Source organism: Hemicordylus capensis, chromosome 2, assembly GCF_027244095.1.
Source record: "Hemicordylus capensis ecotype Gifberg chromosome 2, rHemCap1.1.pri, whole genome shotgun sequence".
NCBI lineage: Eukaryota > Metazoa > Chordata > Lepidosauria > Squamata > Cordylidae > Hemicordylus > Hemicordylus capensis.
In genome coordinates, this window is record NC_069658.1 from 340,586,129 (window position 1) to 340,600,628 (window position 14,500).

Below are 14,500 nucleotides of genomic sequence, written 5' to 3' on the forward strand. Positions count from 1 at the left end.
GGCGACTAGCGAGGGAAGAGCTGCAACAGGACGGCCCACATTGCACACTTTTCCCGCCTCCCCAACAACAGCCCCCATAGACTCTGAAGGGAAACCTAACTGCCCCGATGATTCCTCTCTAGCTGACCTGGGCGTGAGCAGCGCAACGCGAAAGCAGGAAGCCAGAATACGAGGCGGCAGAATAAGCAGCCGGCCGCGCTTGGAAGCCGCAAGGCGGGCGGGCGAACGAATGGAGCGGAGAAGTGCACGCTCGAGCAAGTCCGCCTGGGAGAGAGCCCGCCCGGCCTGCGCGCTGAGCTGAGAGGGTGGCTGGCTGGTCCTGCCGGCAGCAGCTTCATGGCTGAGGCGGGCTCCCTTGGCGAGCCAAAGGCCATTCATATCCTCCTCCCAGTCCCCGCCCGGGAACCACTGAGCGCGCGCGGCCACTTTGGGACAATCCGGTGCTCAGAAGGCAGGCGGACGGGAGACAGACCCAGCAGCCCAGAGCGCTCGGAGAGATGGCCAAGGTGGCAGGGGGCTCTCTGCAGCTTCCCGCCTTTGAGTCTGCCGCTGCCCTAGTCGCCAGCCCGGCTGCGAGAGGGATTGGCCATTCATCCTCCTCGCTCATCCCTCTGCCTGACGCTTGCAATCCAGGAGCCTCGCGGAGCCCTTTCTCGCCTTGCCGGGGATAGAACGAGGCTCAAGCGGGAGAGGCCCGCCGGTGTGTTGCGTGCCGTCGGAGGCGGAGTCCGAGCCACGTGCAGCCTCTCGCCTGCTGGGTACAACTTCGCGAAGCAAACTTCTGCAAGGGGGCCTCCGCGGTCCGAGGCGCTGGCGGTTTTCGAAGTCCCTCGCCAGGGTGTTCGGCGCTGCCTGCCTGAGACCTCTGGGGCTGTTTCGCAGCCAGAGCCTGGGAGTGGGAACCGTTGCCCTCGCCTGCCCGGCAGCGGCGGCGGGGCTCCTCACAGCTGGGGCTTGGCTGGCTGCGGCTGCCCTGAGCGACCTCCTTGGGTTTTCCTGGAAGCGGCGCGGGGCGGGAAGGACCAAATGAGCAAGAATGGAAGAAGCAGCAGGTTCGCTACAGAAGAACCGGTCTGCCGGCTTGGGGCAGGAGCAGCAGCAGCAGCCGGAGGGGGGCCTCTATCCCTTTTGGGTGGTGACCCTCCTTGCCCTTGTCCTCATCATTACCATTGCTGTGGACATCTTGGGCAACCTCCTGGTGATACTCTCCGTCTACAAGAACAAGAAGCTGAGGAAAGCAGGTAATAAAGAGCATTGCTGGCCAAAGGACATGATCTGCCTTTGTTCCTCCAGAAGCAACTCTTTGCGGCTGCGCCTCTAATCTGGGTGTGTGTGTGTGTGTGTGTGTGTGTGTGAGAAAAATATACTGGTAGAGTGGCCCATGTTTCTGCGCGCCAGAGTACCGCTTAGGGGCAGAGTAAAGTTGGAGCCAAGTGGGTGTGATCGTGTGTGTTGCTGATAACGAAAAAGTGACGTCACTACCCAAAGGCTGGCAGGGTACAGAGAAACAGTTTTGAGATGCATGAGACTATTTCCCAAATTTACCTCGAAAAGCACAGTAACATCTTTGAAATTAAACTGGATTTTTCCAAAGGCTGTGTGTTGTCTGGGTGATAGCACCCCTAGGAGTGTTTCCCACCCCAAGAAGTATTTCAGATTTCTAAATGGATTTCCCCAAAGGGTGCCTGGGCTGACTGGGTGTCTTCTCTGGATGGCTGAACAGGGAGACTTGATGCTGGCTAGGGGATGTATTCCCTAAAACCTGTTCCTCTATGAGAAAAGATGAGAGGTTACAATAGGTACATTACAATCAGTATCACTTATTGGGTAACAATGAGCTTCTCAATGATCAGGAGTGGCATCAGGGTGTCTATGATATAGAATGTCTTTTTCAAAAGCTATCAAGAGAAATGCTTTCAAAGGTTCAGCACTGGTGGCACCACTCAGCCTGTTCTACATAAATATGAGAGTTGAAAAACTTTTCCCACATGCCATCTGAGTAGTTGAAAGTGTCAGGAGGTATTTGTAAGCTAGACCTACATTTGAGTTTGCCCGAATGAACAAGGCAAAGTGTTCTAGAATGCAATATATACAAACCTGAGAACTGTGGCACTGTTCTCACACAGACTGCTTCTCTTGGTACACCACAATTTTCCAGAACAATCACAGCTGCATTTTTAATTATGTGAATTATGTGTCTTTTTCAGCATCTAACAGCAGCAGCTTTTTCGGTTTCATGCTTCTTTTCAACCCGAGTTTTGTGTTTTCTCTTCATAACTCAAACTAATACTATAATGGTTTTAAGATATTCTTTCTGGGATGCCAAAGACTCTCAAACTAAATTATGTCTCAATTATTTAATGCCATGGAAAACCCAACTTTAAAAAAAACAGTGAAAACTAGTCAGCACCCCTAATACTACCACCTTCAACAATATGTAGTGAAAAATGTAAAGGGCAGCACCAACCAAAATATTTCATGCCTTGGAGAAAAATTCTTTGTGCAATGTGATGCCGAAAGCTAAAAAGTTGAAAGTCTCCCAAATACTGGGGGAAATGAATCAAAATGCAGTTCACAGTGTTGGTATGGGCATGTGAGCCCACTTGGCAAACTCTGGCTGACATGCTGGAGAAGAGTACATCAGCCAAGTAACGTTGCATTTGTGCAGTTTGCATAAGTGGCACAACATTTTTGCAAAGTGTTACACAAGATTAAACCCATTATTTCCAATAGGCTTATTCTAGTGTAACACAATCTGTGCAAATTTTGCATCTGCAACTTACCCAAATTGCACAAACAGTGTTACTATGCTGGGGAACTCTTGCACAGTATGTCAGCCATGGAGACTTTTTGCCCCAAGTCTGCTGTAGTTAGTAGACACCGTGAGTTGCATTCACTGCCGATAGCTCCATAAGCTGAATTGTGAGACAGGTAAGCACACGATGGGGGGTAGTCCCAGAGGTGAATGGCCCAACAGGAAACATCCCGGTGTTGTGGGTGGCCAGTCCATCCCTGTGTGCTACCACTGCAAAACAGGAATGGCAGCCTGGATGCTCTATGGATAGGTTTTGCCTGCCACACTTGAAACTGCCTGTAGAAGTAGCAGAATTACTCTTGGTTCTTGTTTTTTGTTGCACAAATACTTCCCATTCTCCATCACAGTTGAGAACCAAATCATTATGAGCCAAAACTGGGGTAGGAGATAAGTGTCTGCACAGGAACGTCTCCTAGTCAGATCTTGTCAAATCAGATATTTCATTCATTCAATTTCTATACCACCCTTCCAAAAATGGCTCAGGGCGATTTACACAGAGAATAAATAAATAAATAAGATGGATCCCTGTTCCCAAAGGGCTCACACTCTTAAAAAGAAACATAAAATAGACACCAGCAACGGCCACTAGAGGTAATGTGTTGGGGGTGGAAAGGGAAGGAGTTCCCAAAAATGCATGATAGGGCATGGGAGAACCCTTGTGTCAGCATCTCACCTTTGACACTGGCCTGTGCCCAGTGAAGGCCACTGTTGTGACTATAAGCCAAGCTGTCAAAACTTTCTAAGGATTGGGGACCAGCATGGGTTTAGTTTAGGACACATGTGGCCTTGGATCAGTGCTAGGATTGGAGGTGCTGAACATCTGCTTCTGTTGTCTGATGGAAAGTCCCCCTCTTGAGGTCCCCCCCCCAATCTCTTGATGGACTGTATTTCAGCCAAACTAAAGGGGTCCCTGATTAGGATCGCTGTGGTTGTTGTCTTGTTAATTAGCAGCCCAATAGGGCTCCTTTTGAAGATAAGGGAAGTGTGCTTTCCTTAGTGTAAATCTCTGTGAGTGATAAAGAAACAACATCTGTACCTGTTCCCTCTTCCCCACATTTGCAATTTACAGGGGCAGGGGAGAGCATGGGAAGAAAGGGTTAAACTTCCTATCTTGGAACAGCGGTTCTTGATATAATTTTCAAAGCAACCCCGTGAGGCTGCTAATTAGTAAGACAAAACTAACAGGAGATCCTAATCAAAGAGCTCCCACATCATGTTTGGGTTGGTCCTCAGTAGCAGAGCATATGCTCCAGCAGTCCAAAAGATTTTACCGGAGACCCTCAGTGCAACACCACATAGAGCTGCTATCAGCCGGGCTGACCATACTGAGCTAAGAGAGAAAGTTCCTAACATCAGTATCCTATGACCTTGCACTCCAGGAGCATACAAACAGCAACTGATCATCCTGTGTTTCCACCCTGACCCAAATATATCTTTTCTGTAAGATTTGAAAAATATTCACTTGTGTGAAAACAATACATGCCACAAGTTTTCAGACCCACAAAATGCCGTTCAAATATTACAGAAAATAATTTGTATTTCCCACAATGGAAATATGGATACCTGTCTCCATTGTAAGATTCTCCACTAGAAACTAATATCTGATAAGTAACAGATGTTTGTTGACATTCTGTATTATACAGTGTTTGGCTTGAGATACCTTTCAAAGGACTCCCCACTTTCTGAATGCAAAGATGTCCAGCTTTCTGGAAAACAAGATCTTCAAAGACATTTCAAGTTGTCCTCAAAGTGGTCCCTAAAATGCAGAGGTTGGGAATGAGCTACATGCTGGTAGGAAAGGAGCATGGTGTATGAGCACAGCATCAAGTAATCTATGGAGTTTAACCCGCAAAATGAAGACTTTAAGGTAGATAAAGTACAAGGGATTGATTCCTCAGTAACATCTATGCAGCTTCTAGGCTGCTTCTAAGACACGTAGCACTAACCCTTGCAAATGAAAAACACTCAAAATGGGCCTCTCATCTGACTTGGAGTGGCAGTCCTTACAGTTCTGACATTGAGCAGTAATGTTTCAAGCACACTTCTCTACTAAGCTCTCTGAGGAGTTAGAACTCATCACATGGTGTCTTCAAGTAGAAAACCCAATTGAAGATTTTCAGCCTGAGGATATGGCTGGCTGTGTGATGTCCTTTCACACTCTGTTTATTTTTGCAAGTGCATGACCAGAGTATTAGGAGCCAACAGTGTTTCTATCTATTGAAATTTGCTATAAGCAAGTTCTTAAAGCAGCTTCAATTCTGTTTTGAGGAATAAATGTGAAGGACTCTAAAACATCAAAAAGTCTTGCAGTATCTTGAAACCTAACAATTATTTCAGAATGCCTTTTTCCTGGACTACATTCCTCTTCATCAGATGCATGAAATGTCATCCTCAATTGGCAGGTATCTGTATACCGTGGAGACAGAGCAAAGCGGGGGGGGGGGCAGTAAAAGTGAGGCCAGAGGGCTATGGGATGGATGAGGGGAATCACTAGCTCACATACCACACAGAGAAACATCCATATTTCAAGAGCTGTCTGTGCTAATGCAAGGCTCTACAAAGCATGTTCGCACTGCAATTGCAGTTGCCACACTACTTGCATTGGGAAAAGTGTAAGTAGCATTGTTAATTGCTTGCTGTGTAATGTAGCATCTCTGGTTTGTTGGTTTGACGTTGGTTGCCTTGGGCAGAATATCACCGCTTGTTCTTTCTGTCTTTCTCCATACTAGTTGTGATCTTTGAATGATTCTTCTCCTGTCCCTTACTGCTTATGTACTCTTTAGAGTGGCACTATATGTCCTTCTTCAAAGGCCATGGCACAGGGGGAACTGGAGTGCAACTGGTGGCGGGTTTGAATCAGATCCTGTCCAATCCTAGAGGGCCCAAAATATCAAAGAACTGTTTGAAAAATCCTTTCCTATTCACAATCATCACAGACTGAGGTTTCCATAGGAGCCTGATGGGTCACCTTCCAGCAAACAGCAGTGGCCCAGAAGGTGTCTTGCACCCATTGTCCCATCAATAAAAATACATTTCCTTCCATACAGAAAAGTTGCCAGTAATGGTGACCTTGAGGAACATCTCTATCATGACAGTTAATTCCTTTGTGGGTCAAATGTCCTTCATAATGAACTGGAAGGGACAGCTTCAAAGCTCTGTTATTTGGTCCCAGAGGAGGAGATTTTATTATTTATTCATTTATTTAAACTGTTTTTATGCTGCCCAAAACTTACATCTCTTTTAGTCAGAACTCATAGGACACTGGGGAAAAGAGGTTGGTCACATACACCATAAGAACAGGATTGTCACACTGGCCACTAAAATGGACCTGTTTAAAAAAAGATGGCACAGATTTAAGGGGGATAGGTCTATCAATGGCTATTTGATACAATCGTAAGGAGTGGAGCCTCCATGTTCAGAGGTAGCTCTCTACTGGTTATCATCTGCTGGTGATTGTCTCCTTCTTGTCTTTCTTGGAACTTCCCTTTGCCATCTGGTTTCTGGTGACAAGGAAAGAGCACAGGATTTAGGTGAACCGTTGGCTTGATCTATCAAGCCAGTTAGTGATGTAAAGTTAATAGCAAGGGACATGGATTATTTCCTTGTTAGCAGTATAGAAATGTACAATGTATGCATTTATGGGATTTATACAGGTGATCATAACAAGAATATAAAATAAATTTGAAATAGTAAAATACAACTATATAGCACATGAACAACAAAACCCCCAAACTGGAGTAAAAAGTGGGCCTCAAGAATTACAGCACAATTAAAACATATCTGAATATATTTTATCTGACTCCTTGAACACCATGACAGTGCCTTGCATGTGTCCTTACCACATCTATGTAAAGTGTGCAAGTGTTGTTACATTTAATCAAAATCTGAGGAATAAAGTACAGAGAGAGGTGTGCGTGGAAGGGAGGTGCTAAGCAAAGCTAAGTATTCAAAATGTCACTGGAGGGACTTCCTACAAAATGAATCCTTTCTCGCCATGTGGTAGAAAGATAAAACTGAGCTAAGAACTGGTGAGAGCCATAGTGGAGTCCAGGCCCTTCCTCTGATGTGAAATGTCAATACAGGTTATTTTAAACATAAGCAAATAATATCATTGTGTAGTATATAGGAACATAGAGTGAGACTGTTGGTCCATCTAGGTCAGCATTGTCTACACAAACTGGCAGCGGCTTCTCCAAGGTTACAGGCAGGAGTCTGTCTCAGCCCTCTCTTGGAGATGCCAGGGAGGGAACTTGGAGCCTTCTGCATGCAAGTATGCAGTTGCTCTTCCCAGAGCAGATCCATCCCCTAAGGGGACTATCTTACAGTGCTCACACATAGTCTCCCATTTGAATGCAAACCATGACAGATCCTGCTTAGCAAAGGGGCCATTCATTCTTTCTACCACAAGACGAGCTCTCCTCCCATTATAGCACTTGTTTTCTTTTGTGCGTGTCATAAATGCTTGTTTTTAACAACCCTTACCTCCCAGTGCCTTTCATTATCTTCTTTTAAATTCTAGGAAATGCCTTTGTGGTCAGCTTGGCTGTTGCAGACTTGCTGGTGGCTTTGTACCCCTACCCGTTGGCCCTGATTGCCATATTCCATAATGGCTGGGTAATGGGCTACCTCCACTGTCAGGTCAGCGGATTCTTGATGGGCATGAGTGTCATTGGCTCCATCTTCAACATCACTGGCATCGCCATTAACCGTTACTGCTACATCTGCCATAGCCTGAAGTATGATAGGTTCTTCTCCCTCAACAACACACTCTGCTACGTGGGGCTAGTTTGGGCTCTTACCTTGCTGGCGATCATGCCAAACCTCTTTGTGGACTCGCTGAAATATGACCCACGGGTGTATTCCTGCACTTTTGCCCAGTCTGTGAGCTCCCTTTACACTATCATGGTGGTAGTGGTCCATTTCTTCTTGCCCATCACCATTGTCAGCTACTGCTATCTAAGAATCTGGGTCCTGGTGCTCCAGGTGAGGCGGCGAGTCAAGCCAGACATCCGACCCCGAATGAAGCCCCATGACTTCTGGAACTTCCTCACCATGTTTATGGTCTTTGTGCTCTTTGCTGTCTGTTGGGCACCGCTGAACTTCATTGGCTTTATAGTAGCGCTAAAACCTACACTGGGTTCCTCCATACCGGGATGGCTCTTCACAGCCAGCTACTTCATGGCATACTTTAATAGCTGCTTGAATGCTGTGATTTATGGAGCACTGAATCACAATTTCAGGAAGGAATACAAGCGAATCATACTAACGCTGTGCCAGGCTAGCTTGTAGAACCAACTGAAAGGAATCCACTGAATCCAAATGGAATCAGATGATTAGATTTCATCACATACAGCTGTACCAAGTTTACCGTGGTACTTTATGGCCCACGAGAAATTAACTAAGAACACAATTCTATATAAAGGTTGCCTGCAACAAGGTGAAAAATGACCTGCCACAGTTGGACCTCTCTGAGTGCAATTTGGTTTGAAAGTAGCACTTTAAGGCATAATTGGCATAGCGAATATCAACATCCTTAGTCCCTCTCAAGAGTAAAGCTATTTTAAAAAATGGTAACTGATAGACCTGAATCAAGCACTTCTTTGTAACTGATGTATGTTATTAATTCCACAAATTGTTCTCACAGTTTTCTGATTTGTATTCCATAATCCTGCTGAGGCTGAGATTGCTTTGGAGAAGTTATCCAGTATCCACAAAATGGATTTTGTTGGATGCAGCCCAGAGACTGTTTGTGTTGTTAATGAAGCTGGGCTGGGATAAATCTCAGAGCAGTGCTTTTTCACTCTGAAGATTTGCACCAAATGGTACTGATGCAAAGAATACGGCCTGCGCAGGTAAACAGGTTTCAGTATACTGATTAGCTTTTCTGCTGGGTGCACAAAAGCCAGAATTGTGGAGGAAAATAGATTGCGTAATCCAACACCATAATGCATGCATAGCCCATGTGCATCGCTATTAGAAAGTCTGTGCACAGGGCAGGCTTGCAACAGTGCGCACACAGCCTTGTGCTTTTTCTGTGGTCATTTGGATCAGACAGAAGAATTCAGATTATTCTTCAGAAAATATGCTGTAATTCCCACTTGAAATATGTAATTCACTTTGGCTACCATGTCTGTTGGTTTATGAGTGCAAAGTGGGTACAAGTTAGGAAAAGGGAATGCAAGACGGATAGATGTAGAAAGCAGTAGGGTGGGGCCGTAGCTCAGTGGGAGAGCATCTGCTTTGCATATAGAAGATCCCAGGTTCAGTCCCTGGCACCTGCAGGTTGGGCTGGGAAAGACTCCTGCTGAAACCTTGGAGAGCCACTGCCGGTGAACCTAGACAGTACTGAGCTACATGGGCCTATGCTCTGACTGGTAAAGCAGCTTCCTCTGTTCAGTGTGGAACTTTTTAATCAGGCTGAACTTTGTGTACACACTCGAAAGCTGAATGTGCATGCAAGACAGAGGAACCACCATGCTTTCTGGCCTCCCCCTGCTGATACTTGTCCCGGTGTGCAGGCAAACTGGGTTGTGTAAAATCAGGGTGGATGGGTAAGAAGGCCATGCACCATCAGAACATTCGGGTGGTATTATCTTGCCAACCTTTAGCCCAAAGCGGTGGTCTGTGTCCAGCACAACCAAAGGCATGGAAGCAAGGCCATGCCCCACCTGGATGTTCAGAAGCTACTGCGGCTTCCTCTTGTCTCTTTCTCTACCTGCTTACTGTGAAGTATTAGCCCATCTCTTAAAAGGGTCAAGAGGGCAAGGAAGGTGACAGTACAACTCCTCCAGCTTGTTAAGGTTGATGCAGCTTGTTTGGAACAGTGGAATGTCTGTTTTTTAAGAAAACATTTCACAAGATTAACATCTGATCAGAAAGTTTATGGTCAAATCTGAATACTGGCTTAGATTCTGTGCAGTCCCCTGCTCTTCCATCAGTGGGGTGCATGCACTGGCTCCATGAGTGGAGAGCCCATTGACACTTCTTGCAAATGCACAAAGGCTCTGTGGTTCTTAACAGTTGTGTCTGTGCTGTAGGACGCTTCTCCCATCATTCCCAATGGGGTAGGGTCCTACAGTGATGACACTTAAGACCCACAGAGGCTCTGTGAGTTTGGAAGGAGCGTTGATGAGCTCTCCACATTCACAGAGCCAGAGCTCACACCCTGCTGATGGAAGAGTGAGGGCTGCATGGTATCTCGGTCACTATTGATAGGAATGATCAACAGTAATGGGAAACCATCACATGAAAAATGAAGGTAGCCAAAATACATTCTAGAAGGCCAACTGTCCAAACTGGCTTGGATTCCATATCAGATTATCTCAAACATTCAGAGCACAAGATAAAGTATTACTTGTGAGATTGACAAGATCTCAATGGTGTTCATTCCAAAGGCAATGGTGTTCATTCCCTAAATGCCTGCCTACAGGCAGTAATGGGCTGGATGAGGGATAACAAATTGAAGCTGAATCCAAGCAAGATGGAAGTGCTCATTGTAGGGGCTCAGAATCTGAGGGATGAGTTAGATCTCCCTGTGCTGGATGGGGTTACAGTCCCCCAGAAGGAGCAGGTACACAGCTTGGGAGTACTCCTGGACCCAGGCCTCACCCTGGTTTCTCAGGTGGAGGTCATGGACAGGAGTGCTTTCTATCAGCTTCAGCTGATTCAACAGCTGTCCATTCCTTGAAGAAGACAAACTCATAACAGTGGTGCACCAGCTGGTAACCTCCTGGCTTGACTACTGCAATGTGCTCTACATGGGGCTTCCTTTGTACATAGTTCAGAAACTTCAGTTAGTTCAAAATGTGGCGGCCAGACTGGAGAGACCACATGATGCCTGTTTTGAAACAGTTGCACTGGCTGCCAATTATGTTTCTTGGCAAAATACAACAAAGTGCTGGTTATTATCTTTAAAGCCCTGGACGGCTTAGGTTCTGGTTACCTTAGAGAGCGCCTTCTTTGGTATGATCCCCATCGCTAGTTAAGCTCATCTGAGGAGGTCCATATCCAGTTACCACCGGTTCGTTTTGTGGCGACTCAGAGGCGGGCCTTCGCTGTAGCCGCTCCTGGACTGTGGAATGCACTCCCAGCAGAAATCCGTAATTTGAACTCTTTATTGGCTTTTAGGAGAGCCCTTAAGTCCCATCTGCTTGGCCTGGCCTTCCGGGGTTTTTAAATTGTTGTAAAGGGTTTTAATGTACCTGGTTTTTCAGGGTTTTTAAACTATTGTTTAACTGCTGTTTTATGGTATTTTAAAATCTTTGTTTTAATTGTTGATTGATTTTAACTGTCTTTGTTTTATCTGTAAACTGCCCTGAGCCAGTTTTGGAAGGGCGGTATAGAAATTGAATAAATAAATAAATATCATACAACAGTGCAAGGATTTCAAATATTTTTGAGGATTTTTCAGTCATCTCTGAAGTGTATGTTGCAGCAAGTCATTGGACTTGAACAAACCACTTTCTAGGATGACAGAAGAGAATGCCAAAAAGACAGGACGAAGAATTCTGTGTCTGGTCTTCAGCAAGCAATTGTATAAGCCAGTGTTTTCCAACTTTGAGTCCCCAAAGCTAGGCTACAGCCAGTGTGGTGTAGTGGTTAGAGTGCTGGACTATGACCAGGGAGACCTGAGTTCAAATCCCCATTCAGCCATGAGACTAGCTGGGTGACTCTGGGCCAGTCACTTCTCTCTCAGCCTAACCTACTTCACAGGGTTGTTGTGAAAGAGAAACTTAAGTATGTAGTACACCGCTCTGGGCTCCTTGGAGGAAGAGCGGGATATAGAATGTTTGTGGGGGTTTTTTAAGCAAAACAAAATCTGGGGCTCTTTAGTTTGGAAAAGAGGCAACTAAGGGGAGACATAATCGAGCTGTATAAAATTATGCGTGGAGTGGAGAGGGTAGACAAATTTTTCTCCCTCTCTCACAACATTAGAGCCAGGGGTCATCCCATGAAACTGAAGGCTGGGAAATTTAGGACCAATAAGAGGAAGTACTTTTTCACACAGTGCATAATTAATCTGTGGAACTTTTTGCCATGGGATGTGATGATGGCCACCAGCTTGGATGGCTTTAAGAGGGGCTTAGACAAATTCACAGAGGACAGGTCTATCAATGGCTACTAGTCTGGTGGCTGTGGGCCGCCTCTAGCCTCAGAGAAATATGCCTCTCAATAACAGTTGCAGGGGAGCAACAACAGGAGAGAGGGCATGCACATACCTCTTGCCTGTGGGCTCCCCAGAGGCATCTGGTGGTCCACTGTGTGAAACAGGATGCTGGACTAGATGGGCCTTGGGTCTGATCCAGCATGGCTGTTCTTATGCTTTTTCATTACATGAAATTGACAGCAGCATGTCAGTGCATCACACATGGATTCTGAAGTCTAAAGCACAAGAGGATCCTGTAGGAAGAATTAATTAAATCTCATCCCGATAGTAAGAGTCAGGAGGATTTTCTTCTAGCCTTGCCCTGCAGTGCGTTTTCCCTTATGTTGCTAAGAGTGGCATGGAAATTCTTCCTTGTACTGCCAGCATACCGTCCCTCTCCTCACCTCATTTCCTGGGTGATATGCACTGCTTAGAATGCACAGTTGTCAATTCTTTAAATAAAACATTCTGGAATCTATTAGGCAGGGTCTAGAGATGAAACCAGTGATGGAAGTGGAAGCCGACTGCAAAAGTAATCTATTCACATATTTCTCTGAGTAGACATGCATAGAATTGGGTTCTTAGGCTGACATTTTGATGAATGCTCAAGGAACATCTGTGTGGAACTTTAGAATAGGTAGGGATTTTAGTGCACCCCCATGTGCAGTACACACATGGCAGTGCATGCCAATATTGTGCTGATCTTCCACATGTTTCTGACAGTCCACAGCAATCTGTCTGTCTAGGATCATCCCAAGAGCAGCAGTGACATGCAGTACAATTGGCTTTCCATGATGAAGGCAGGAAAAATACCTTTGGCTGATATACTGCATAACGTTGCATGCACTTTGAAAGTAACATAACATTCATGCACCAGAGCAAGAGCGCTCTTGTGCAAGCATAAAAATTGCACAAATAAAGTTTGTTATTTGGAAATAACGGCCTATAATTGCACAATTTTTGTACTGTGTGAACATTATTACAAGGTGCACATAACTTTGTGCAGTATGTCAGCCACCATCTTTTTAAAATGATTATTCCTGTTAAGCTGACCAGGGGCAAGTAAGGGCAGGGCACTAGTTGTTTTAACTGGCACAAAAGAGGAAATCTTGACATGTGGAATTTGTCACATGGATAAGAATGGATCACAAGACCTGTGGGCAAAGAAGAAAAATGCTGGAATATGCCCCACTAGCACCAATTTAAATAAAGCATGTCCAATCATTATGTCAGTAGTTTTTTTCCTCACTATTAAAATCTTTTTATTTGCACAGCCCATTTCAGAATGCCCAAGTATTCTCTGAGTAATAAAAATATTTTCAGGACAGAGCATTAAAGGAATTTGGCACTGCGTCTTGGAAGCTTTGATCATCAGAGATGCAGAAAATTGTTATCTAAATAGCTGATCAAGGCAAGAAAGAAAGAAAAGAAACATTACCCAGGAATTACAATCCAGGGTGACATGTTTTCAGAAACCATAGGTAGTTTTGATAGTCTAAACTCAAATACACTTATAGTATTCTTACACATACAGAATAATCAGCTGGTGACTTAAAGTATTAAATAACAAGCCCTCTTCAAGTATACGCGGCTTGTGTTAGCTGTGATATATAATCTCACCAGTATATAATCGCTAGCTGATTTGGGACGGGGTGGGGAGTAAACAGGGTAGTTTTGTGTTGTGTGTGAAAGAGGTAAGTGAGTGTGTGTGTTTGGCGGGGGAGGGAGTTATGCTATCGTTCACTACTGTTTTTGTAAACGTCTGGATGTGCATTTTAGTCCTGACTTGGATAGGGTATTTGCAGAGCCAGAATGGGTTTTGGGTTTTTTTAAATGCAAATACATTACACTTGTTCCAGTGTAGACAACTGCATTTCAAACTAGCAGTCAGTACAGCAGCATCCTAGAAGAGGGCATAGTCAAAAAGTCAAAGGAACCTGTGTAGGGGCATGGAGTGGATGGGGAGAGAAATATCATTCATTGCTACAGGCACTGTCAATAGGAGTCTGTGATACACATATTTCATACTTTCATATTGTGGCATTTCACAGGGCCACTTCACAGATCATGAGGTTTAAGAATGCACCTACTTTTAGAAAAATAAATGTAAATTTAAGGTTGTAGAGTGTGAATGAGGCAAGATAACATCGAATTATGGGGGCAGGTATTATTCTAAACCATAGCAGTGCTCTTTGAAGGGGTCACAAAGCAGGAAGTAAACCATAAAATCAACAGTGTACAAACACAATAAATAAACCATGAAGTGCAGTACCAGTGAAGGATTACTAGAGATGAGCAAATAGCCAAACCAATTGTATTCCCTATTAAACAATATAGCAGTTTCATTGAAAAGCTCTCTAAAATAAACTTGCCTTAACCTGCTTTTTAAAAACCCACTGTATATAGTGTTATACAGACACATTCACTAGAAAGGCAGGATTGCCTATAGCAGAGTTTCTCAACCGCCGGTCCGCGGACTGGTGCCGGTCCGCAACAGGTTGAGTGCCGGTCCGTGCCTTCGTGAGTTAATACCTCCCTCC

The 14,500-nt window shown here is 45.0% G+C and overlaps 1 protein-coding gene across 1 annotated transcript; it reads left to right on the forward strand.

Moving 5' to 3' along the window:
• The first annotated feature begins 944 nt into the window (after positions 1–944).
• LOC128346952 (melatonin receptor type 1A-like) lies at positions 945–11,191 on the forward strand. The gene is made up of 2 exons (XM_053300798.1): positions 945–1,241; positions 7,335–11,191. Exons 1-2 carry the CDS (start codon positions 1,037–1,039, stop codon positions 8,102–8,104), a joined length of 975 nt encoding a protein of 324 aa, XP_053156773.1. The 5' UTR covers positions 945–1,036; the 3' UTR covers positions 8,105–11,191.
• Positions 11,192–14,500: the final 3,309 nt, after the last annotated feature.

Bases quoted from the DNA above. Each gene is read 5' to 3' on its own strand.
- LOC128346952 (XM_053300798.1), top strand. From the start codon at position 1,037: ATGGAAGAAGCAGCAGGTTCGCTACAGAAGAACCGGTCTGCCGGCTTG. The intron at 1,242-7,334 runs GTAATAAAGAGC...TTTAAATTCTAG, and splicing joins CAAGAAGCTGAGGAAAGCAG to GAAATGCCTTTGTGGTCAGC.